General features: G+C 45.9%; 4 protein-coding genes across 7 annotated transcripts; 2 read left to right on the top strand and 2 right to left on the bottom strand.

Moving 5' to 3' along the window:
• Positions 1-328: 328 nt before the first annotated feature.
• On the bottom strand, positions 329-6,676 carry LRRC42 (leucine rich repeat containing 42). Its single transcript, XM_051625625.1, has 8 exons — positions 6,596-6,676; positions 5,555-6,042; positions 3,122-3,253; positions 2,089-2,207; positions 1,615-1,703; positions 1,424-1,537; positions 1,197-1,281; positions 329-814 (listed from the first exon to the last, which is right to left on the bottom strand). Exons 2-8 carry the CDS (start codon positions 6,025-6,027, stop codon positions 558-560), a joined length of 1,269 nt encoding a protein of 422 aa, XP_051481585.1. The 5' UTR covers positions 6,028-6,042; positions 6,596-6,676; the 3' UTR covers positions 329-557.
• A 66-nt stretch (positions 6,677-6,742) lies between these two features.
• IFT25 (intraflagellar transport 25) lies at positions 6,743-9,885 on the top strand. The gene is made up of 5 exons (XM_051625070.1): positions 6,743-7,101; positions 7,488-7,594; positions 8,317-8,385; positions 8,945-8,988; positions 9,479-9,885. Exons 1-5 carry the CDS (start codon positions 7,004-7,006, stop codon positions 9,584-9,586), a joined length of 426 nt encoding a protein of 141 aa, XP_051481030.1. The 5' UTR covers positions 6,743-7,003; the 3' UTR covers positions 9,587-9,885.
• Positions 9,886-10,081: 196 nt separating this feature from the next.
• On the bottom strand, positions 10,082-14,398 carry DIO1 (iodothyronine deiodinase 1). 2 transcript variants are annotated; one of them, XM_051625068.1, is made up of 4 exons: positions 14,002-14,394; positions 12,283-12,426; positions 11,157-11,356; positions 10,082-10,681 (listed from the first exon to the last, which is right to left on the bottom strand). In XM_051625068.1, the coding sequence occupies exons 1-4, from the start codon at positions 14,330-14,332 to the stop codon at positions 10,616-10,618; spliced, it is 741 nt and encodes a 246-aa protein (XP_051481028.1). In that variant the 5' UTR covers positions 14,333-14,394; the 3' UTR covers positions 10,082-10,615. The 2 variants fall into 2 exon arrangements, with proteins under 2 accessions (XP_051481028.1, XP_051481029.1); XM_051625069.1 differs by lacking the exon at positions 10,082-10,681 and having other exon boundaries at positions 11,162-11,356; positions 12,287-12,426; positions 14,002-14,398.
• An 842-nt stretch (positions 14,399-15,240) lies between these two features.
• YIPF1 (Yip1 domain family member 1) lies at positions 15,241-22,036 on the top strand. Of its 3 annotated transcripts, none has more exons than XM_051625066.1 (9): positions 15,241-15,335; positions 15,769-15,902; positions 16,506-16,586; positions 16,704-16,791; positions 16,924-17,040; positions 18,072-18,238; positions 19,232-19,414; positions 20,783-20,877; positions 21,738-22,036. In XM_051625066.1, the coding sequence occupies exons 1-8, from the start codon at positions 15,305-15,307 to the stop codon at positions 20,870-20,872; spliced, it is 891 nt and encodes a 296-aa protein (XP_051481026.1). In that variant the 5' UTR covers positions 15,241-15,304; the 3' UTR covers positions 20,873-20,877; positions 21,738-22,036. The 3 variants fall into 3 exon arrangements, with proteins under 3 accessions (XP_051481026.1, XP_051481025.1, XP_051481027.1); XM_051625065.1 differs by having other exon boundaries at positions 15,739-15,902; XM_051625067.1 differs by lacking the exon at positions 21,738-22,036 and having other exon boundaries at positions 20,783-20,879.
• The last annotated feature ends 92 nt before the right edge of the window (positions 22,037-22,128 follow it).

Genomic DNA, 22,128 nt, shown 5'->3' with positions numbered 1-22,128 from the left:
TTTTGGGCTAAAAGGGTGGGGGAGATGAGGGACTTCTGTTCTACTTTGGATTTCTGCAGTAGGGGTTACTGTCTCTCTGCCTGCCTCCCCTGGGGCCTGTGCTTATCCTCTTTGCTTCCTCCCTTTCTCAGAGCTCTGTCAGCACAGCCTGGTGCTTCCAGGCTGAGGTTATGTTCCACCACCACTACTGAAGTCCCAGGGCACTTGACAAGGACAGTGCAGCTTCCTTTCAGATCAGCTGCAGGGGTTAGCCTTCTGCCCCTCAGAGGTGAGAGAGCAGGAGGGATAGGACCAGCTGGTTTTGTGAATAATATCTAGAAGAATTGGCTAAGGATGACAACAAAAAACTTTATTTCAAAAAATTATTATGTATTGAAAATATACAGTAGTATCACAGCCCTTCTCCTTGCCTCTGTCTCTCCCCAAGTGCAGGTTAACCCACAAGGACATCACAGCAACCAGATTTTAACAATCCTGGTCTCCTTTGTTACTCCGTTTCAGTAGGTCTAAATTCTGTCATCAGCAAGAGAACAACAAAAGACCACCTTCCTTCTGACTCAGTAGGTATTTAACAAGTCCCAGTCCTCCACAGTGAGGCACAGGTGCTTCTGTTTGGAAGTCCTTTCTCTCTCTTGTTCAGCCAAAGCTCTTTTTTTATTGTTCTTTAATTCATGGCTGCCTGCAACCTCCTTTTTCAAAGGTAAATGGCAATTTTGAACTTTTTCCTTATAAAACTGCAAGTTTCCACATGTTTTTGTTTCTTCCTCCACCAGCTTGCATCTGACTACTTCATCTATTCTGTGTGTCTTGCCATCTACAGGGGGGAAAAAAAAAATCAAGTTTAGATTTTGTGAAAAACAGAATTATGCTGTAAAATACATACTTGTGTTGCAAATTGTTTTGGCCAAGCCAGCCTAGAATACTGACTGCTTTGCTGAAATGTGCATAGGAAGAAATAGCATTTGTATTTTGGACTCAGAATTTAAAGGAGAAAACTCAGTTATTACACGTTGTCCTAAGCTGCTGCCATGGTTTAGTACTTTAAGAATTATCCAGCAGTCTAACAAATGAAAAAACTCCAACATGTAATGCAGTTAGATGGCTGAAATTGCACATCTGAGGTGCTATTTTTACTACGAAGTATGAAAAAAATCCTTGTGGAAAAGAAAAACTCTGGTCTTTATGCGGTTACGTACAGAAGTGCAGAGCTGCTGTTCTGGATCTCAAGTTGTCTTGTGGCTTGATGGCCTCCATAGCTGCCTGCTCCCACTGCAAGACTGTCTGAAATCACATTTGGAGGAGTGAAAATTTTTTCATACAAAATTTTCAGAAATATCACTGGAAACAACTCTATCTGCTGTTTTTTCTTATTTAGTGATTCAATACCATTTCTAGAGAGTAAAAGAGACTTGAAACCCCATACCTGCTCTGCCCATCCCTCTGTTCTGCAGTTACTATGATCAAATGCTTTCAGAGGCACTTTGGAGTGAACCAGGCCCAGCTGTGTATGGATCCGCTTGGTAACAGCATTAACATCCTAGAGAAAGGGGAAATGGAGTCAGTGGGGAAGAACATTTGGTTACACTTGTCCAGTCAACTTAGATGCTCTGTTACCTTGAGACCTGTCCCAGAAATGTCCAAACAATTCAATTTCTTGAAAGAAAGAAGGTATCCAATTCCCACATCTGTGATGTTAGGGTTACCTGTAAGGTCAAGTAAAGTTCAGCAAGTTACAAGATGTGGAGAATATCAACAAACTCTTTGCTCCAAAAGCTAATACTGGAACAAGGGGGTTTGGGCCTTTTTTTTTTTTTTTTCCTTTGTAGTATGCTTTATGTTTTGGGAGTGAGTTAAAACTGCCTTTTTCCATCTCATGATCAAAATACATGTTTCTACAATACCAATTCTCAAACTAGGAAAGAAATCTCAGTAGCAGGTGGCTAAGACTACAGGTACGACTTGTGCCTTCTCGGAAGTAGCTGATGAAATTTGCGGTTGAATAGTTGGCTCATGGGAATCATGAAATGAATTGTATTCCTTCAATATTAAGGAGAATTAATTCTTTATCAGAAAGGACACAGGACTTACAAGACAAGTCTAAGACCAGGAGATTCTCAAGGCCCTTCTTCAGCACTCGTACGGGCGCCGTCATCCTGCGCAGGCCTGCATCCGACAAGGAGTTGTCTTTCAGGAGAAGCTGCTTTACACTGGGAGAAGAGATAAAAATGCATAGTTTATACTCAAGCTTTGCAAAATGTCCTGCAACTCGATGTCAAGAGTCTGGCTTCTTCCTGTGTCAGCCCTCCAGTCCAGTAAAAAGCAGCAGGAAAGAAGCCTGGGTTGGCAGGACTACCAAATAACTTGACGTCGCTCCTGCTAGCTCAGCAGAAGCACGTACTTGACCAGCTATTCCCAGAGCTCCAGTGGCAAAATGATTCTGGAGCACAAGCATTTGCTATCAGAGACAGTAAGTTTCTTTAGACACTGAAATTATTTAAACGAAGGCTGCCAAACTTGGCTCCACTCCAGACTGGAAAGAGAAAAATGCTTGGCAAAAGGGAGGAGAGGACAGATTTGGTAAGAGATATGGCAGTGATGTTATGCAAGCAATGAGGTATTGATTTCCTGCTTATTGATGTTCTACTTTTTAATCTTAAGTGCCAAACAAAATTACAAAATTCATTTAGCAAAACGTTAATTAGCTAAATATTCAACCTGCTGCTTGCAGAAATCTTCACCTGGAACACTGGTAGGTTAAAAAAAAAGGCTGATAAAGTTCCTTCTTAAAAAAGGAAATAAAAGTGTAAAACTGTTCCAAATGTTGCAGTTTTTTTACCTGGCCAGTGGAAATCACAAACAGGTGATTTAAAAATGATGAGACAGTAAATTATCTTGGACATTTGCTGGACCTTCTACAATTCAGTATGTCCTTTAAAATCACCTGCTTTGTGTACAGTAAATTCTGAACTTTGTTTGCCTCAAGAATGGGTTTAGGAACAACCAAAATCTTCAAACTTACACAAGTGGAAGTTTCCTTTAAAGCCACAGCCTGATTCCTTGAAATGCTTAGTGACAGGAAAAGAGAAGTGTCATTTTTAGCTACGTGTCAAGAAATTGGTACCTAGACAGAGCCTCTTTGGTGAGGTGTTCCAGCAGCTCGTGTTCATCTCCAAGTTTACAACAGGAGAGATCCAAACATGTCAGCTCCCGGAAAGACTTAATTTCTTCCAGCTTTTCAGAGATAACCAGGTATCTGCAAAGAGGGAAAAAAAAAGAACCATAAGAATCCTATGACCTCAAGTGTCAAAAGCCCTAAGGCAGAATTTTCTTTTAAGTACCTATGTGAAAATTGACAAAAATTAGCCACCAGTCCTAACCACCTTTTTTTAATGTGCAGTCTGCACTCAACACACCTGAGTTCCCAGTCTTCTCCTTCAACAAATGTCATGGTTTTGCTTTGATTCAAAATACTGGACTAACAAACAAGACTTTAGCTTGCAGACATTGCAATTGGGGACTTCTTTGCAGATTATTATTGTATTATTTCAGAATAACACAACGAAACTTCACAAACTGCTCTTCCTCAGCATCTAGGAACTGTGTGGACAAACCCACGTTCATCCAGGTTTAAAATCTACTTCAAATGTATCAGGGTAGCTTGTCAAATGGCAAAATTTTCCTTTTTAGGTAAGTAAATAAGACACTTGCCTAGCCAAAAGTCCTACAGGACACCTGGAGGCCTCCAGCTAGAGCTGTGACTACACCCCAGGCAGTAGTTACTCTGAGTTACTGTTTCAGCTGTGTTGGTTCCCTGCTCTGATTCACTCCACAGCCATGCAAATATCTGTGCTGGAATTATTCAGTAGGAGGTTCAGAGCTGGGAACAAACCACTAAAGAATGGCATGCAGTAATATGCAGTAAGAAGCACGTAGCAGCCACTACCTCATCAATCTCCCCCTGCATCTACTTCATACTGTCCCCATGGTAAGACAAACTCTGAGGTCAGCATCTTCACTGCTGAAATGAGGGGTGCTTACTAATTTGACCCCTCCAGGAACACCTCTTTGGTGTCTTGTTTGCAAACAGGGGATCTGGATATCCTCCCACTGCAAGGAGACCTATCAGACTAGCCCACCAAATCCCTTTGCCATGCAGTTCAGCTGTGCAGCAGGCAGGAAGTACAGAGTGCAGGCCAATTCTTGAGAGATACTACTAGTTCAGGGGGGCTGTGAAGATAAGACTGGGCTCTGTTAGAAATAAGATTAATCAGAAAATGCTTTCATATTTTACTTCCTGGATTTCAAAGACTCGATAACTTAACTCAGCTTTCTGTAACAGCAAAAGATACCAAAGCTAACTTCATTTCTGAATTAAGCCCATAAAACATATCTGTACTAAAAGCAAAAAGGGAGTAGGTTTAGAAGAGAAAACAAAGGATAATTGACCCCTGCTCAAACATTCCAACTGTGCTCAAAACACCTCTGGCACTTCAGATGAATATGCCTGTACTTGGATTTTAAACTGGATAAAACATCCCTTTTCCAAAAGTACAGACAGAGGACAGACTGCTTGTATTCCTGAGGAAGACTCAGTAGGAGCAAGGCTTTAAAAACAGATCCAGTTTTAAGCTTGGTAAGACTCTTTTAGTGAAAGACCATGTGGACATTGAGAAGGTGGAAAAACTGGTGCTGGACTCTCACCAGAACCTCTTTAAAAGCATGTTCAATGTGAGGATGGGAACAACAATAAACTAAGGTAAAACCTGCCTGACTTCAAAGCCTGTAACTTACCTATAAGACTGTATCTTCTTTTGAGCCCCCAAAATGAACCAGAATAGCCAGCTCATAGTAAATAAACCCAGGCAGTTGGCAAGGTACTATTTTATCTGTACAGTCAGCTAAGTATGCTGAAATGCTTATAAACAGCAATTATAAAAACCTCCATGAAATACAGGAGAAGGCATTAAGCACACAGATTGCTATGGAAGTGCTGATTATTATTGTTAAAAAACAGTTGCAGGTTTAATCCTTCACATAAAATCCCTTTTTTTAACACAGATGAAGTGTATTACCTGTATTTCCTCAGAAGGAAACCAGGCACTTGTAGGAAAGGAATCATAGAATAACAGAAGCACTTTGGAAAAGACCTTCAAGATCATCAAGTCCAACTGCTAACCCAGCACTGCCAAGGCCACCACTAAACCATGTCCCCCAGCACCACATCTACACGGCTTTGAAATCCCTCCAGGTGACTCCTCCACTTCTCTAGGCAGCCTGTTCCAGTGCCTGGCAACCCTTTGGTGAAGAAATTTATCTGAATAGCCAAGCTAAACCTTCCCTGGCACAACTTGAGGCCATTTCCTCTCATCCTAAGGGAAATGGGAGAAAAAGAAGAGTGAGACAAGGCTCAGGTCATTTCACTCAACTTAGGTTGCACCATAAGGCCCAAGAGATTTTTTTGTTATTATTTTTGAGGGAAAATATTGTAAGGCACACTTTAAAATGTGCTAGCAAAAAGCACTAGCAGGGAGTATTTGTTAGAGAAGACACTCACCTATTTCGCAAGCATAACGAACGCAGCACCAAACTGCCGTAGGCTTCAGTAAACTTCTGTAGAGCTCTCAGCCCCGTTACTGGTTCTGTGAACTTCTGCCTTGCTTCTGCAGCTGAGAAGAGCTTTTCAGCAACCTGCTCTGGGAAGCCAATCAGCGAGTCAATGTGATCAACGTTGTCAGAAATGTAACCCAGCACGAGGCTGAAGAGAGACTTGGCCGAGTACCGGAGGTTCCCCTCCCTGGTGTACGTGAAGATGAAATGGTCAGTCCTCTGCCTCCTCGCCCTATCGTCCTCCCTGTTCATACAGAGCTCCACCGAAAACCCTCTGGAAAACAACCTAAAAGGTCCCGCTGTGCGAGGGACATGCTGGACGCCGCCGGCGCCCCCAGTCACCACGTGCAGCTTCCCGTTCTCACGCACATAAATTGGCCCAGTGTCCAAACCGCTGTCTGAGCGGAGACAGCAAGACATGCCCCTCGTCCGGTTCTGCAAAAACAGACCACAGGCAGGTGAAAGAACAGCCGCAGAGGAATCCAGCTGCTCAGGAAAGACCCCCAGGCCCTGGCGGCGGAGGCGGGAGGGAGGAGGAGGGCAAGGGGCTGAGCGCAGCGGGAGCTGCCTCCCCGGGAGGGCGGGCAGGCTCCTGACGCCCCTTCCCCGGCCGCTGCCGGGGGCGCTGGGCGGGGGTCCTGGCGGGGGGCAAAGGGTCCCTGCCGCGCCGGGGGGTCCCGTCAGCTTCTGCCCTGAGGGGCGGGGGGTCAGGGCGTGCGGGGCGGGAAGGGAGCGGGGTGGGGAGGGGGTGGCTGGGGGGATCGGCCACAGCGGGAGCGGGGAGGCCGGGTCCGGCTCTGAGGGGGCGGGAGGAGAGCTCGGGCCCTCGCCGGTTCTGTGGAGAGATGAGACCCCGCACGGGGGTGCACCCGCCGGGGCCGCACGCAGCCCCGAGGGGCTCACGGGGAAGGGTCCCTGCCCCGGCCCGCCCGCAGGTGTGAGGCAGGGGGGCAGCTCCCCGCTCCCCGCCGGCCCCGCTCCCACCTACCTGCCCCGGGAGGGGCCGCCCCGACGCGCCGCCCGCCGGACCCGGGCTCGGCGCTCCCGCTGCCCGCCCCGCAGCGCCCGCGAGCGGCAGGCGGGGCCGGGGCGGGGCCGGGCACGGCGGGAGCGGCGCTGCGGGCTGGGGCGGTGCGCGCTCGCTCAGCCCCCGCGCCCTGCGGGGGGGCAGGTCTCAGGATCCAGCTTCCTGCCCGCCCGCCTCCCGCTCCTCGGCGCGGTACCCCTGGGAGGCGGCGGGGCCGGCGGGGAGAAGCGGCGCCGGGGCCGTGAGAGGCTCCCGCTGCTCCGCTTCTCCGGGGCGCGGGGCCGGCGGCGGCAGGGCCGGGCGGAGCGGGGCCGCCGCCGTTGCCTGGTAGCGGCGGGCCCGGCCTTCCTTCCCGTCCGGCCCGCCGCGATGGGAGCTGCCGACTGGTGCCTGAGCTCCGCGGGGGCTGCCGTCGTCCTGGCCACCTCCGGCGACGAGGAGCACCCCCCCGAGAACGTGGCGGACGGGTGAGAGGGGCGCGGAGCTGCCGTGGGGGGCTGCGGGCGGGCAGCGGCTGCCCCGGGCCCCGGCACTGCCCTTACCGGGCCCCCCGCACCCCCGGGCCCCCCGCACCCCCGGGCCCTGCCTCCTCTCTGGTCTTGCCGCATCGCTGAGCTCGTTTTCTGGGTCACACCCGCGCCCCTCGTGAGCCCCGCTGCGGTGCTGCTCGGGCATCCAGCCCGAGCCTTAAAGTACTGACGGCTCCAGAAAGCTGCCCTGGTGATCCGTGCAGGGTTTTGCCTAAAATACCCCGAATAAATACGGCTTTGCAGCTTTTGATGTGATAAATGTCATGTAAGATGGTGGGGGGTGGGAAGCCACAGGTGAGGGCTTCGTCCTTTTTTCTCCGCAGAAGTTCAAGCACGTTTTGGACGACGACTGGCATGTTCCCGCAGGAGTTCATCATCGGTTTTCCTAAACGTGTGAAGATCAGCAAAGTCGCAATCCAGTGCTACTTGGGTAAGATTTCGCCCGTTGCAGGGTGTGACAGGTGGGGTGTGAAAAGGTGTGTGTGACAGGTGGGGTGTGAAAAGGTGTGTGTGACAGGTGGGGTGTGAAAAGGTGTGTGTGCCTGTGGGCACGTTTTCCCGGCAGCGTCCCGTTCCGTGAGCACTCACTTAAGGCAGATACATAAAGCTTAGTTTAATTGTTTAAGTTTCTTTTAGCTTACCAAAGCAGTTGTCCTACACATCCAAAGTTTGTCATAAATCAGAAGAAGCTGGAAAGTCTCCCCCCCCCTTACTTTGTTCTTAAAACACCTTGCATTGAGCTTCTAATTAACTGTTCTGTCACACAGTGATGGCTGATCTAATTTAATGGACATGGCTACTGTACTTAGTGTTTCCCTCATTTATTTTGAATACTGATTTTTACAATTTTGCAGAACAGAACCCTCATTCCTTTTTTGGAAAATGTGAGTTTTAAAACCTAAAGGGCTGCTACAAGGTCGGAGTGTGGAGGCAGGAGCTTGACCATTATTAGCAAATGCTGCACAAAAGGCATGAGCATTTGTTTGTCCAACCCAGAACGTGAGGATGGTGGTTGTCTTACAGTCCTGTAATCCAGAATGTGTTAGTTAATGCTTTTAAGTGCTTTCTAGGTGAAAAGTGATGAAATAAATATAAGTATCAATAAAGAACTAGAATTTGTGTTAATATTGTAAATATATGCTTCTATTTTAGTGCAGACTTTAAGGATTGAAAGAAGTGTGTCTGAAGACCCAGTAGGTTTTGAACAGTGCGTTGAAAAAGGTAAGATTCTGAACCTGGAGCAGCAGGGATTTTGTGGGAATATTGTTGATCTTTTTGAGTGAGTAATTTTAACCCCATGTCTATTTGCTGAAGTGTGTCTTGATGATTATTTTATTAGACATTAATGTAACAGGCACATCTGAGTTAAGTTTATGAACACTGCTGGTCTCTGCAGCAGTTTGGAGATGTAAAATTCTGCTTAAGGGCTACAAGCACTACTTGTGCACACACTTTTTATGTTCCAAGAATTAAAAACAGACTTAGATAGTACAACAGAGTGCCATTTCTTGCACTGTTTGGTTGCTTTGGTTTGTTTTGTTGTTTTTTTTGTTAATGCCTCTCGGGTGATATTTCATAAAACAGTGTAATGAATGGGATATATACACACTGGAATATTGCAAAAATTATTTGCTGTCTTAAATCACCTTGTGAAAAAAAAAAAAAAGCTATTTCTATATGCAGCATAAGTTCACAGTCCTTAACTCTCTTGAACTCTGTGAAAACTTTTCACAGCATTGTACATTATTCTTCATCTTTTGCTTTAAAATACCTTTTCCAGATTTGCAGCACACAGAAGGACAGCTTCAAATGGAAGAATTCCCAGTGAGTATTTACAGTGTACACCAGTAGTGGTTCATGAGATCAGATGTCTAGACTTAACTGGGGAGAAACCATGAAAAAGCAAAGCATGTCTTTATTTACAGTTATTGCTAAGTTGGTGTGAGGTGCAGGATCATGGTATGAAATTGCAGTTTCCAACTGCTCCTTTGTAGATTATGGTTTGAAATTGCACCTGCCTTCTGCTCCTAACTGTAAAAGAGCTCTTTCCAGAGCTGTGGCAATCTTTGCTCCTTCAGTTGGTGCCTTTCAGGCTGCAGTATTTGGGGAGGATGGGAATTTTTTTAATTTCCTGCCATCTGAAAAAACTCTGAAGCTGGCGAGATGACTAAAAGAGCTTGATTTGTGTGTAATTTGAAAGCAGACACAGAAATATCAAGATCCTTTTGTCTGACAAACTTCTGCAAATTCATTCTGATAGTTATGTTCCTACAAAGAATGCAGTGATTTTTTTTTTTTTTTCCTCCCTTTACAGCTTCCTGATTTCCCAGCCACTTACTTGCGTTTCATCATCAAATCAGCCTTTGATCACTTTGTATCTGTGCACCGGGTGATGGCAGAGGGCACAGCAGAAAACACTTAGGTTTAGCTTAAATTTATACCTCAGGTTTTTTTATAAAGAAATTCTATTTGGTATCTGTAGTGCAGAGAATATTTATTATTATTAAAACCTGGTATTAAAGTGTGTTTTGAAGATGTGGATGTAGTATGCATTCCCTGTTATTTTAATGTAAGTAATGCAATACTCCTGTTAGCTGTAGTAACAGCTTTCTAGTTTTATAACCTAGACTGTTACCCTAAAACATAACTGAGTCCATGTAAATGAGTATGTTTATATCAGGCTTTCTTAAAATATTAATTAAAACTTGTTTTCTTGTCAAATGTTTTCCACGTTCTCTGAATTAAATACAAAAAAAAGGGTGAAATATTCACATGGAAGGTATTACTTCCTTCTCTCAAATTCTTTCTCATCAACTCAAATTGTTCAAGATTAATAGAATTAATATAAATGTCTACTAATGGTTAGAAATAACTGGGGATGGCTGGGGTGAGGAGACACATAATCTGAAGACAAGTGTAGTGTTATGATAGATTTTTAATAATTGCAGATCAATCCTGTTTCTATCAATATTTCCTACAATCAGGTCGCAGCCCTCTGTGCTTTGTGCTGTGACTGTCATCACAAATATTAATAGAAACAAATATTGATAGAGATTGTCTTATTCAGAAGCCTTCTGAAGTCGGTGGAAATGAACATCCGGGAAAATTCCAGGTATAGAAGAGAATCCTAATAATGTGAAATGGGTTGTTTTGCATGCCAGTCGACTTTTGGAAATGTCACCACCCCTGAAGTTTATCCTGCATGATACTCCTCACCAATGTGAAGCTTGGTATCCAGTCCTGATGGCTCAATGGACCCACTACTCTTAGTGCATGTGGTTTAAGCATGGTAAGATACTGCAATGCAGTAGTAGAGGCTGTAGTGGTTGTTCTTTAGATTCTTGTTGTCTCTGTTGTTATTTTAAATTCTTTTTTCTTCTTCTGTCTGTGAAAACTTACTCATTGAGCTTTTTTATCCAGAGAGCTTTTCCTCTGAAGTCCTCTTCTTTTTCTATTCCATTTTTTCCAGGATTGCCCGTATTTCCTGGGGGTGGTAATTCCAAGGCCCCACTCCTCCCTGCAAAGACAATACAACTGATGGTCAAGTAGGCAAAGCAGAAGTCTGCTAGAGCACAGGAGTTGCACTAGAACTGTGGTTGGTTGTGTTTGGGTTTCCTCTCCACAACAGCCACTGTGTGGGAGATGGTGTAGGCACAGGCTACACCCTGCTGCATAACTGGGATAGGGCCAGCCTCTGGATCCTGGAGCTGGGAAGTGTTCCTGGATCTCACAGCTTAGATGTACTTAGGTTTCCTAGTGAGCCAAAAGATAAATATTTGAGCAAGACTTAGGTGTACATCAAATATGTACATTATGAAGGCCCAGACTACTCTTGCTGCAAGTTGTTTTCTCTCCACAGCTACAGTGAATTGTGGCAGTTGTAGCTCTCAAATAGAATGAAATACTGAGTTAAGTGTAAGGAATTATCCAATTACTTTAAAATTTAAAAATCTCCATATATTGTGCTCATTATTATTGTTGGTGTTTTTTACCTTGTAGATGACCTTCCCTCCCTGAAGTAGATACAGTCGTTCTGGTAATGCAGCATATTTTGAACTGCTCAGGTTTTCCATAGTGTCTAAAACCACTGGACATAAAGGATTATTTTTCTGAAGAAATTGTGCTGCAAGTTTTCGATCTTCAAGGCTTCTGTGATTTTTAATAATGATATTGTTTTTGAAAGCCCATCCATCTAAAACAAACGAGAAAGGGGTTTAAGCAAGGAACATTCTGAAGAGGTGTGAAGAGTGGAGATGTACTGTGTGTCATATCCCAAAAATGAATAAGAAAATACTGCCATTTACTCCAAAACTTGCCATGAAATGAAAGCCTCCCCTCAGAATACAAAAGCACTAGAGCTTTTCAAAGAAATGGTCCATATATATATATATATATATAATTTATTTTAATTTCTGCAAACTGTATTTTCCCCTTGCCCTGGACTTGCAAATATTTGATGTATTTTAGCTGGAATTTCCCCATGTAAATCAACCCTAGATCTGTATCAGGTAGTTATTACCTGCTTCTCAACTACTGAAAGTGATGTATTGTTAGAAAACTTGAAAACTGTAAATGTTACCTGTTAGGAGACCACCTTCACCCTGGCATAACATCAGTGCCAATGTGTTACTTAGCGTAGATAAAAGAGTGTGAATGGTTTATTGGCTAAATTCTTCAAATTAGAGTCCGTATCCTGTTTTGAGACGTGTTAAAAATAATTTATACTAATTATCCTGTGGGTTTTGTTTTTTTTTTTTAAAAAAAACATGTAACACACACTGGCCTTATACACTTAACCTTTTTTCTATGAAATGCTTTTTTTTTATTTCCCTCCAAAAGGAGCTGTACTAACACTGAGGAAGTTTGGTAAAGATATAACCACGACCTTCACTGAGATGAGCATCTTCAGCAGGAGTAGCTCAGCGTAAAGTCAGATGTGTGAGTAAAATCTTTGGAGGATTAGGGACACAAACTGGTGCTTATATTTGGTGGTGCTGGTTTTGATCTGAAGAAGATCCTGTTTGCAGTTCCCTCCTTTGCTAAGATACTCTTCTTCCTAAAGGGAGTGATCACAGCTCTGAAGTTTTGGTGGGCATTACTGTGGTGTTTGCACTGTACCTACTGCGTGAGCTTCTTCGATGTAGATGATGAGGAAATCTGCTATGGAGCTGAAATCTTTGATGAGCTTGTTAAACTCATCAAATTTTAGCATAAAGGAAGGTCAGGTGCAACTTCCAAAGTTGAGGATTAAAGGTCGGTTATCTGGAGAAAAAAAAAAAGGGATAGTTTGTGGTTAAATTAGTGGTGGAAGGGCAGGATTAAATGAATGCATTGAATTGAGCCCCTGCAGAGTTTTCTGGGCAACAGCAGGTAACTCGCCCCAGGAGTTTCCTCTTAGGACATTAAAACCAGCAGCAGAACATCTGCACCCATGCAAAACAGGCACAAAGATGCTTTATTTTCCCAAGCCTGGATCTGACCTTGGCCCCATCCAGCCATGAGCTTAACCAAGGGCAACCCTTTCCTTTGCCCATAAAAGCAGAAGGCCCCGTGCAGTCCCACAGCTCATCTCCTGTCCTCATCACCAGAGCCAGTTCCCAAGTTACCATCATCTTGGGATAGGGAACTGCTCTAAAATGGCTGTACAGCATGTGGCACATCACAGCCTCCCCCAGGACCTTCATGTGAAGGAACTTCAAACTAAATGTGATTGTCTGCGAGGTTTTTCAAAGGACAGTGGTTCAGAGATGTCTTAATGCTGTTTAATGAACCATTGGACATGCTTCTTGGCAGAGGTGTCAGATCTAGCAGAGCTGAGTGGAAGCTGCACTTTCCAGTCATGCATCACAGGCTTTCATGCTTTCAATACATTCCTGCAGTTTCCTGTCCAAACAGAAATCTGGTTATATAGTATTATTTATTAAACTAATGTTAAACAAGCCACTGGCAAAAGTGTCTATGCAGTTGCTTACAAATTAGCACAGCATGGACCCACAGGTGTTCACATCTGCTTATGAGAGTTTGCAGGACTTTTAAGCACCTCTTTTATTTAGTGTATGGTCATGCAAAATTACCTGGAATTTGTTCAAGATCTTCCTTCTGGCTGAGCTTAACTTCAAAAACTGCTGCTAGCACAGATCCACATCTTAAATAATCTGATAAAAGGAGTACCTTCCTCTAGATATTGCGTATCTCTCTTCCAAATTTGCATCCTATTTTCTACATACATATATATATATATATGTGTGTGTGTAGCAAAGCAGAGTCAGAGCAGGATGTAATCCCTCACGTGGGGATAGAGACTGCAGCTTAATGATTAATTCCATGTTCTGCAGAGCTCTCAGTGGGAGGCAGTGGGCAAAGTACAGAGCAACTTCTTTTTCTTCTGCTTTATTTCTAGCTACTTTGAACCTGGAATCTCTCCTCCGTGTGCTTTCTAGGCTTTTGGATGGCTGAGGGAGCTGGTGTGGGTCTGTCTGTGCATGCAGAGAAGGACAGCCAACAGTCCTGAGTCAGGCACAAGATTCTGACTCTGGGACTTCTCTACCTAAGATAAATTATCTTGGCTTTCAGTGAAGAGGTATTTCCAGGCAAGAGGTTCATAAGCTTATAGGAGTGAAGCACTATTGTAGCCAGGATGATAAATACAGGTTATTTTTTAAAATCAAGAGGCAGCTGGAGTGAATGTGTTGCATCTTTTTCATCAAGTGAATGCTGAGGGTTGGGTCTGCCATGTCATGCACTCTCATCCCAGCTGCCTGTCCCTGTCCCCTCAGCAGCCTCTTCTGATCCATCACCTCAACAAACCAAACCCATCCAGACATCTGATTTACTGACCTTGCAGGAAATCAAGGAGGTGACGAACTTCTCCTTTGGAAGTCACCACCGGTGTGTTGGGAGCAGGACATCCCTCATAGGCTTCATCCTCCAGCCTCCTCCACTTCACCTTCAGCACAAAGAGCAAGTACTTGAAGCTGAAAAAGGTTGGGCCCCAGTTTTCATAGCTGAACTTCGGATTCTTATTCATCCTGCTCTTCTCGCCCTGTTTCAGGATGTATCTTTTCATGGCATTGGGGAACAGTATCATCAGAGTTTTGCCAACAACAACACAAGCAGTAACGTGCAGGAGAATCAGGAATTTTTGTAGGAATACCCTGATGCTGAACATCGTGGTGGAGGAGGTCTGGCTGCTTCCGAGGGGAATGCGGTGCGGTGGTGGGGGCAAAGGTAGAGAGGGCAAGGGGGAGGAAAAACACCCACGTGTTTGGCCAAGTCCCTGCCCTGCTGTGCGTGCTTGTCAGCCCTCTGTGGACTTCAGCATCTGCGTGAGTGAGGAGCCCGTGGGACACACCATCTCCATCTGCACCAAAGGCGTTAATAACAGCGACGCCCAGTGTTTAGAGCTCGCTGCGCCGTTAAAAGGCTTATTGACAGGTATGTTGTGTGTTTCATCAGTGAGAGGAGCCGAATCAGGGTGTTTTCCCAGGACCACAGGCGAAGAGTTTCACCCTCAGAGCCCGCGGGTCCCATCCTGCCAGCGGTTCAGACCCTGCACGAGCAGGACTGGAGCTCTCGGGTGTCCCTGCCCGACCCCTTGGCTGCTGCAGCCGTTTGTGTTTTGCATGTGCTGTGCAAACAGGGGCCGGTCCCTGCGGCGCTGCCTCCTTCGGTGCCACGTTGGGGCTGGGAGGGTATCCCCGACATCCATGCACCCCGATATAGAGGATTATATAAAAAAATACAAACTATCAACATGTACAACGTGCATTTATCATGGACCATACACACACGTATGTGTGCACATGGCAGTGACACAAACGCAGCAGCCGGGCCCCGCGGCTGTGACACCCGCTCGGTAGCGGGGGGCGGTGCAGCCCCGGGGCCGCGGGCCCTTTAAGGGGGCGGGCGGTGGCGGCAGCGGAAGCCTGGCGCGGCCTCTGATTGGCCGGCGTCTGGCCGGTTGGCTCCCTGCAGTGGGCGGGGCTTGGCTGCAGCTCGGCTGCTGATTGGCTGGCTCCGGGCTGCGCCTGCGGGCCCGTCAAGGCGCGGGGCGGGCGCTGCGGGAGCCGTTCGGGCGCGGGGCGGGGGGCGCGGGAGCCGGGCCGGGGCCTCGGGGGCGGCCCCTGGAGCCAGCGGGCGGATGGCGGCCGCGGATGACCTCAAATTCCAAGGTGAACGGGAGGCGCGGGGCCCAGGTGCAGCGGCCGCGCTCGGAGGAGCCGGGGAGCGGTCTCGGGCCGCGCTCGGTTCCTCACGGAAGGGCCCCTCCGCGCTGCGGGGCGGCGCGGGGGCTGTGCGCGGCTTCCTGGGCGCGGGGGCTGTGCTCTTCGGGCGGGGGGGGGGGCTGGGGCCTGCCCGGACGTGCTGGGGCAGGAGGCTTCGCGCTTCGTGCCCTGAGGAAACGTTCGGGTTGATCCGCGTGAGTCTGGGCCGTAAGAAGCGCCAGGCGGCAGTTGCGGCGCCTCGGTTAGTGGTGTGTCCTTTCTCGGGCGTTCTGGGGATCCTCAAGGCTCTTCTGAGCCACAGGAGCACAGACGCCGGTAGCTTGAGCATCGCCTGTCTGCTTACTTGCAGAATTTGACGATGCAGCTAATTTGCTTGCAGCAAATCCTGATGCTACCACCATAAGCATCGACGAGCCGGCTGAAATCCCCAAAAATCAGCACAGCCGTCTGCAAGAAGCAGGGAGAGAGGAGGATGACGAGTTGCTGGGGACCGATGACTCCGATAAGACAGAGGTAACGCTCTTGCCCCCGCAGTGCCTCCAGCGGGGGTACTTCTGGAAGACCCCAGGGATCCATGCTGGGCGACTTCAGACTCTGCCACTTCTCTGTCACAGGACACTTTCCCAGTAGCCGAGCTGGCAGAAGCAAACCTGTGTTGGCTCTTTAGTTGTTCCGGTTTGCAGCCCAGGAAATGGTACTGAAATGGTGGTGATTTAAGCTTAAGTAAATATGCCAGGAGATGAGCACAGCAGCAGCAGCTGAAAACCCAGCCCCGTGTTTGTTTCTGTTGGTCCTGCTGTGGGATTGGCTCTGACAGGAGAGCAGGAAAGTTGGAAACGGCCAGAGCTTGTCTGAAGGCATGTTTTTTTTAAATGGTGTGTTGGAAGGTAGGATCTGGCTGCTCTTTAGAACCCCAGGTCCCTCTTCTGCTTGCAGGGAGATAAGAAACCAGCTGCTGCTAACAAATACTAGAGCTGTTGAATAATTGTATAGTAAGTGCCACCCTGTTGAGTTTGTGTTCGTCTGGGTACAGAAATAATTTATTGTGTAAATGAACTAGCAATACGTAATTTGCATGCTTATCATGTTTTTCATGTTGCCTTTCCCCCCCCACAGCTGCTTGCAGGACAGAAGAAAAGTGCCCCTTTCTGGACATTTGAGTACTATCAGACGTTCTTCGACGTGGACACGTACCAGGTTAATACTCCACTCCAGAGGAGAACTATTGTCTGAGCTTTGCTTTATCCAGATACTGAGGGTGGTTTTTTTTTTTCCTTTTTACATCTTCAGTCAGACAAATCTCTGTTTTCATAGGTCCTGGACAGAATCAAAGGTTCAGTTTTCCCAGTACCAGGGAAGAACTTTGTAAGGCTGTATATCCGCAGCAATCCTGACCTTTATGGTAGGTTCAAGTTGTGAGGAGGGCTTTTCTGGGCTACATGTTTTGAGTTTGAACTCCTTTTTACTTGCTAAAAAAAAACAAACAACAAGAGGGCAGAGGAATTGTTATTGAACTTGTTTGTGTCCTTCTAAGGTCCTTTCTGGATATGTGCCACGCTCGTCTTTACCATTGCTGTCAGTGGCAATCTCTCAAATTTCTTCATCCATCTGGGCAAGCCAACGTACCACTATGTGCCCGAGTTCAGAAAAGGTTTGTAAGTCATTGATACAGTCCTGAGTTTGGTGGGTTTTGGTTTTGGGGAGGGGGTTTGGAGTTGTTTTTTTTTAATGAAGGAATGTAAAAATAGGTCGCAGCTTCGATTTAGCAGAGTCTTTTGGTTTAATTTTTTAGAGATGTGAAACAAGTGCTTAAAGTGGCCTGTAAATGGCAGAACCTGAGCAGAAAATAGTTACAGGTGTTCAGTAGTGCAGGCAGGAGTAATTAGAGCAGGTATTTTTCTAGCTTTAGTGAATGCCCCTTTGTGTAGAGAGGGAACGCCACTGTGGTGCTTCTGTAGGTGTCTTTCTGGGCTCATGGCCTCTGAGGAACCTGCAGGCCTCAGACAGAAAATTACTGAATTAGGATTTTACTCATATACTAGACCTACTGAGGGCTGGGGCTCGTTACCTTCTGGCAAACTTAAAAATAAGCAAAAGAGATGCTAAGCTGATAGAGAACTCGGAATGAGGAAGCAATTGTCAGTACCTGTCCTTGTAGTCTGAAGGAGGCTGCTGTCCCTGCAGAGGAACGTGACTTTTGATTGTTCCTAAAATCCACAGTGTACTTGGAAAAACACTGTGGGAATCCAGTCACATGAATAATTTCAGATTTGGCACTCATGTTTGTGTTCTCTTCAATTTCTTTAGCATGTCTGCATTCTATGCTAATCATTCAGTAACTGTTAGTAGCTGAATTTCTATTTTTAACTTAAGTTTTTCTTTCCTCTGTGATTCTTCCTTTCACATGGAAACCAACAGCACTTTGTACACAGGTGTAATAAGGAAACTGAAAATTGTTTATCAAGAGAATACTTTCTGGGGTTTTTACTTTTAAACTGACTTGAAATGCTGGCAAAGTAGCGAGTGTAAACTGGATATAAATGCAAAGTTACCAGCTTTTAATAACTCATAATTTATATTTTGATGTTAACTTCTAAGGTAGCTTTCTAGTTTTTGGGCTAATGCTTCTACACATTTGCTTCTGGCTGGTATTTGAAGTAAAATCTTTTGTTTTATTTCCAGTGTCCATAGCAGCAACAACGATTTATGCCTATGCTTGGCTTGTTCCCCTTGCTCTCTGGGGATTCCTGATGTGGAGGAACAGTAGAGTCATGAACATTGTCTCCTACTCGTTCCTGGAGATAGTGTGTGTCTATGGCTACTCCCTCTTCATTTACATTCCCACAGCGGTACGTGTGGCCTGAGGAGTCCACTTCTGTTACATGCCCTGCAAAAAGGTCCTGGTTTAGAAAATTTGCTATTTCTTATCATATTCATAGAATCACTTAGGTTGGAAAAGGCCTTTAAAGTCATCAAGTCCAACCATTAACCCTACTCTGCCAAGTCCAGCACTGAGCCATGTCCCTGAGCACCACATCTAGACTCCTAAACACATCCAGGGATGGTGACTCAGCCACCTCCCTGGGCAGCAGGTTCCAATGTCTGACAACCCTTTCAGTGAAAAAGTTCTTCCTAATGTCTAGTCTGAAACTCCCCTGGTGCAGCTTGAGGCCACTTCCTCTTGTTCTATCACCAGTTACTTGTGAGAAGAGACCAGTGTCTGCCTCTTTACAACGTCCTTTCAGGTGGCTGTAGAGGGCAATGAGGTCTCCCCTCAGCCTCCTTTTCTCCAGACTAAACAGCCCCAATATTGTTCATATTAGTCAAAGTCTTGGGGACCGGGCAAATCACTTGCTCCTTTTGCTTGGCTAGCATAAAGCTTTTTGTTTAAGCTTGTAGAATTTAAAGACAGATTGTGTGTCCTGAAAAAGTTCAGGTCATTTCCCCAGAGGCAGCAAATCCAAGTAAGGCTGGTGAGCTTGGCAGGCAAATCCAGGAATTGGGATATTTGTTTCCCTAGGGTACAGACATCAGTGTTTGGGGTGGCAATGCTGATGGCTGTGAGGAAAAGTCCCCTTGGCATAGGCAATCCTGGGCTGCTTGGGCAGAGGGGGTGGGCCTTGGAGGGAGTCCCATAACTCAGGGGACATACTCTTGTTGTGTTCTGGAGGAAAGCTCCTCACTGCTCTTCCTGTTCCTCAAATAACAAACTCATCAGATAAGGGGTGAGTTAATTTAAGCACAAATTGGCTGGAAGTGCTGAAATCTTGCAGCACGTGTTCAATGAATGAACCCCTTTTCCACACAGTCTCTTTAAACAGTCATCTCCCTCCCTTTTATAGATTTTATGGATCATACCAGAAAAAGTGGTGCGCTGGGTCCTGATGATCTTCTCCCTGGGCCTCTCGGGGTCTGTTCTGGTGATGACCTTCTGGCCTGCTGTCCGTGATGACAACCGGAGGATTGCGCTGGCCACCGTGGGGACCATTGTTCTGCTTCATGCTCTGCTGGCTGTCGGCTGTTTGGTAGGACACTGCCTTCCCTCTTCTCTAATCTCTGACTTCCTGGGGCTGGTGACACATTGCAGTGCAGAGAAGGAGGAGCTGGCTGGTTGCTTTCAAGTAGTTTTTAGAAAAGCGATACAACTTCCAAAAGAACTCGAAAGTAAACTCTCCAAACATGTCAAGAGAGACAGGGATCTACTGGAGAGCTATGAGGATGATTAAGGGACTTGAACATCTCTCCTATGAAGAAAGGATGGGAGACCTGGGCTGTTTAGTCTTGAGAAGAGAAGGCTGAGAGGGGATTTTATTAATATCTATAAATATCTGAGGAGTGGGTGTCAAGAGGAAGGGGCTGGTCTCTTTTCGGTAATGTCCAGTAATGGGAAAAGGAGCAATGAGTATAAGCTAGAACACAGGAAGTTCCACCTCAACATGAGGAGAAACTTCTTTACTGAAGTAAAGGCTGACAGAGCCCTGGGACAGGCTGCCCAGAGAGGTTGTGGAGTCTCCTTCTTTGGAGGCTTTCAAAACCCACCTGGACGTGTTCCTGTGTGACCTGCCCTGGGTGGTCCTGCTTTGGCAGGGGGATTAGACTAGATGATCTCTAGAGGTCCCTTCCAACTTCTAACATTCTGTGATTCAAACATAGAAAAAATTGATGCCAATCTGACTTCAGCAGTGCCCGCTGTCTTTAGGACAAAATCACTTACAGAATAGTTTTAAATTTATCTGGAGTTACCATAGTTTCAGCAAAGTGTTAATCTTGACTGTATCCAATGAGACTGTGCTTAGTTAGTCCTTTAAGATGATTAAATGATCAATATGTAGTTTGTACTTAAGAGTTTTGTGTCTGAAAGCAAACCTGCTAAACTTAGTACTGTGTCAGCATTGTGAAAAGACCCTAATGCTACAGAAATACTTCAAGATGAGACATTTTCTTTTGTCTCTTTGTTGCAGTAGGTAGGATGATACCATCCAGGCTTCAGTTCTGTTCCCCCATCCCAACTTCCAGAGATCCCCACAGCTCAGTCTGCAGGGAGGTGAAGGCAAACACAGGCCCTGTGTTGGCAGCAGACTTGCAGCTGACTTCAGTGGTGCTCCTGCCAGCAGAGACTGCTTGGAGCTTCATCAGTTAAAACAGCCAACAGTCAAATAAACACCAGTGCAGGTCTTTTCCAAGGCCTTAGCTGCTAACTGTTATATTTAAAAGTACAGTTTAGAGCACCATTTTAGTTGACTGTCTCTGATAAAACCAGAGAAGATCCACATTTGCCATTTCAGTGCTGTGTCTGTACCTTGTGAACTGTGGGTGTGGAAAGTGAGTGCTGGGATGAGGCAGAACTGTTGTTTTCTCTCTAAACATTTTTTTCTCCTCTGTAAAAAATGCAGGCATACTTTTTTGATGCTCCTGAACTGGATTTTCCTGCACCTATTATCCCTGCTCACAATAAAACAACAGTAACAACAAGGAGTCACTAAATAAGGTGAGGATCCCATCTAAAGTTTCTTCTGTAATCATCACAGACATCTTGGAACCTTTTCCCCATTACCGTGGTTGAGTGGAACAGTTTTGTCAGATGTTGCCTACATCTAAATACCATTTAATAACTTTTATTCCAGTTTTAAATATAGCCACAAAAACATAAAAGACTCTGAGGAACAAAGACATGTTATCCTCCTTTTCTTTGAGGTTTTCTCTTGACAAAGAAACATGTCTACTCAGTCCCATAGGTCATTTCAAAGATGTTTTTTTCCCTCAATCCCTTACAAAAGTAAAACTTAAGCAATAAACTATTATACTCCTGTTTTCCTTTCCTTTAAATGTTAAAAAGTAAATTGGTTTTTATCCCCCTTGCTGCTTGTGACAGTGTTTTCAGAGCAGGAGCTCTGGGTACGAGGACATCCTGTGCTCCCTGAGCAAGGCTGAGTCAGAGCCTGAGCCGGACTGCATTCCTTGTGTGGGATGGTTTGGGGTTTTGTTTCCTGGTAGCTGGGAATGCTGCCAGCAGCAGATGACATTCAAATTCTGCTGGAGAGATGAGCTGTGGAGCAAGTCCAGGAAAAGGCTGATAGACGTGCAGAGACCAGGCCCCTGCAAGTACAACCAGCCCCAAGTCTGTGTGTGAAGGTTGGAGTATTTACTGACTAGAAGTGATACTAGATTAAAAAAGTATGAATGAAACCTAGCCAAACAGGCCTAGCAGCTTTCCTCCTGCAACATCAGTTTCTCATCCCGGGTGCCTATTCAGATTGAGTAGGATTGTAATGAATTTTAGTATTTAGATATAAATGTGCCTTACTGTGTCCTCCCCTGAGGAGCTGTAACATTGTTTGTCTGTTTCAGGTTACACTGCCCGTTTCTCCATCTGTACAGTCATTTTATTTTACATTTTGTCACTGAAGACCACGGGACGTGCAAGAACAGGGGATGTTTGTTTGGGAAAAAGCAACAACCCAGGCAGAGATGTCCCGTGGATTTACAGACATCCTACCAGAGACTGACTGGTTGGTTCCATAAGGAGAGTGAACTGCTCTTAGTTCTGTACAGCAGGGTTGGTTTGTTTTTTGGTTTATTTGTTTTTTTTTTTTAAATCCTCACTCCCCCCCTGCTCTTTTCCCTCTGAATAAAGTTTCCTGAAGGTGCTTCCTTACTCGGTTAACGATCGGGCCCTCTTGAGGCGTGAAGGTGGAGGCGAGGCAGGGTTTGCCGGCTGACCTGAGGAACGGGCTGCGCA

The sequence above is a fragment of the Apus apus genome, chromosome 7 (genome assembly GCF_020740795.1).
Source record: "Apus apus isolate bApuApu2 chromosome 7, bApuApu2.pri.cur, whole genome shotgun sequence".
Taxonomy (NCBI): Eukaryota; Metazoa; Chordata; class Aves; order Apodiformes; family Apodidae; genus Apus; species Apus apus.
The sequence above is the reverse complement of the archived record's forward strand: the minus strand, read 5'-3'. Positions and strand labels throughout refer to the sequence as shown.

Excerpts from the sequence above, each read along its gene's own strand:
- LRRC42 (XM_051625625.1), bottom strand. The coding sequence starts at position 6,027 with ATGTCTTGCTGTCTCCGCTCAGACAGCGGTTTGGACACTGGGCCAATT. Across the intron at positions 1,282-1,423 it reads CAGAGGGATGGGCAGAGCAG|ACAGTCTTGCAGTGGGAGCA; the intron begins GTATGGGGTTTC and ends ATGTGATTTCAG. Across the intron at positions 815-1,196 it reads AACAGCAGCTCTGCACTTCT|ATGGCAAGACACACAGAATA; the intron begins GTACGTAACCGC and ends TCCCCCCTGTAG.
- IFT25 (XM_051625070.1), top strand. The coding sequence starts at position 7,004 with ATGGGAGCTGCCGACTGGTGCCTGAGCTCCGCGGGGGCTGCCGTCGTC. Across the intron at positions 8,386-8,944 it reads TGAACAGTGCGTTGAAAAAG|ATTTGCAGCACACAGAAGGA; the intron begins GTAAGATTCTGA and ends TACCTTTTCCAG. Across the intron at positions 8,989-9,478 it reads TTCAAATGGAAGAATTCCCA|CTTCCTGATTTCCCAGCCAC; the intron begins GTGAGTATTTAC and ends CTCCCTTTACAG.
- YIPF1 (XM_051625065.1), top strand. The coding sequence starts at position 15,305 with ATGGCGGCCGCGGATGACCTCAAATTCCAAG. Across the intron at positions 16,792-16,923 it reads CAGCAATCCTGACCTTTATG|GTCCTTTCTGGATATGTGCC; the intron begins GTAGGTTCAAGT and ends TGTCCTTCTAAG. Across the intron at positions 18,239-19,231 it reads TCATTTACATTCCCACAGCG|ATTTTATGGATCATACCAGA; the intron begins GTACGTGTGGCC and ends TCCCTTTTATAG.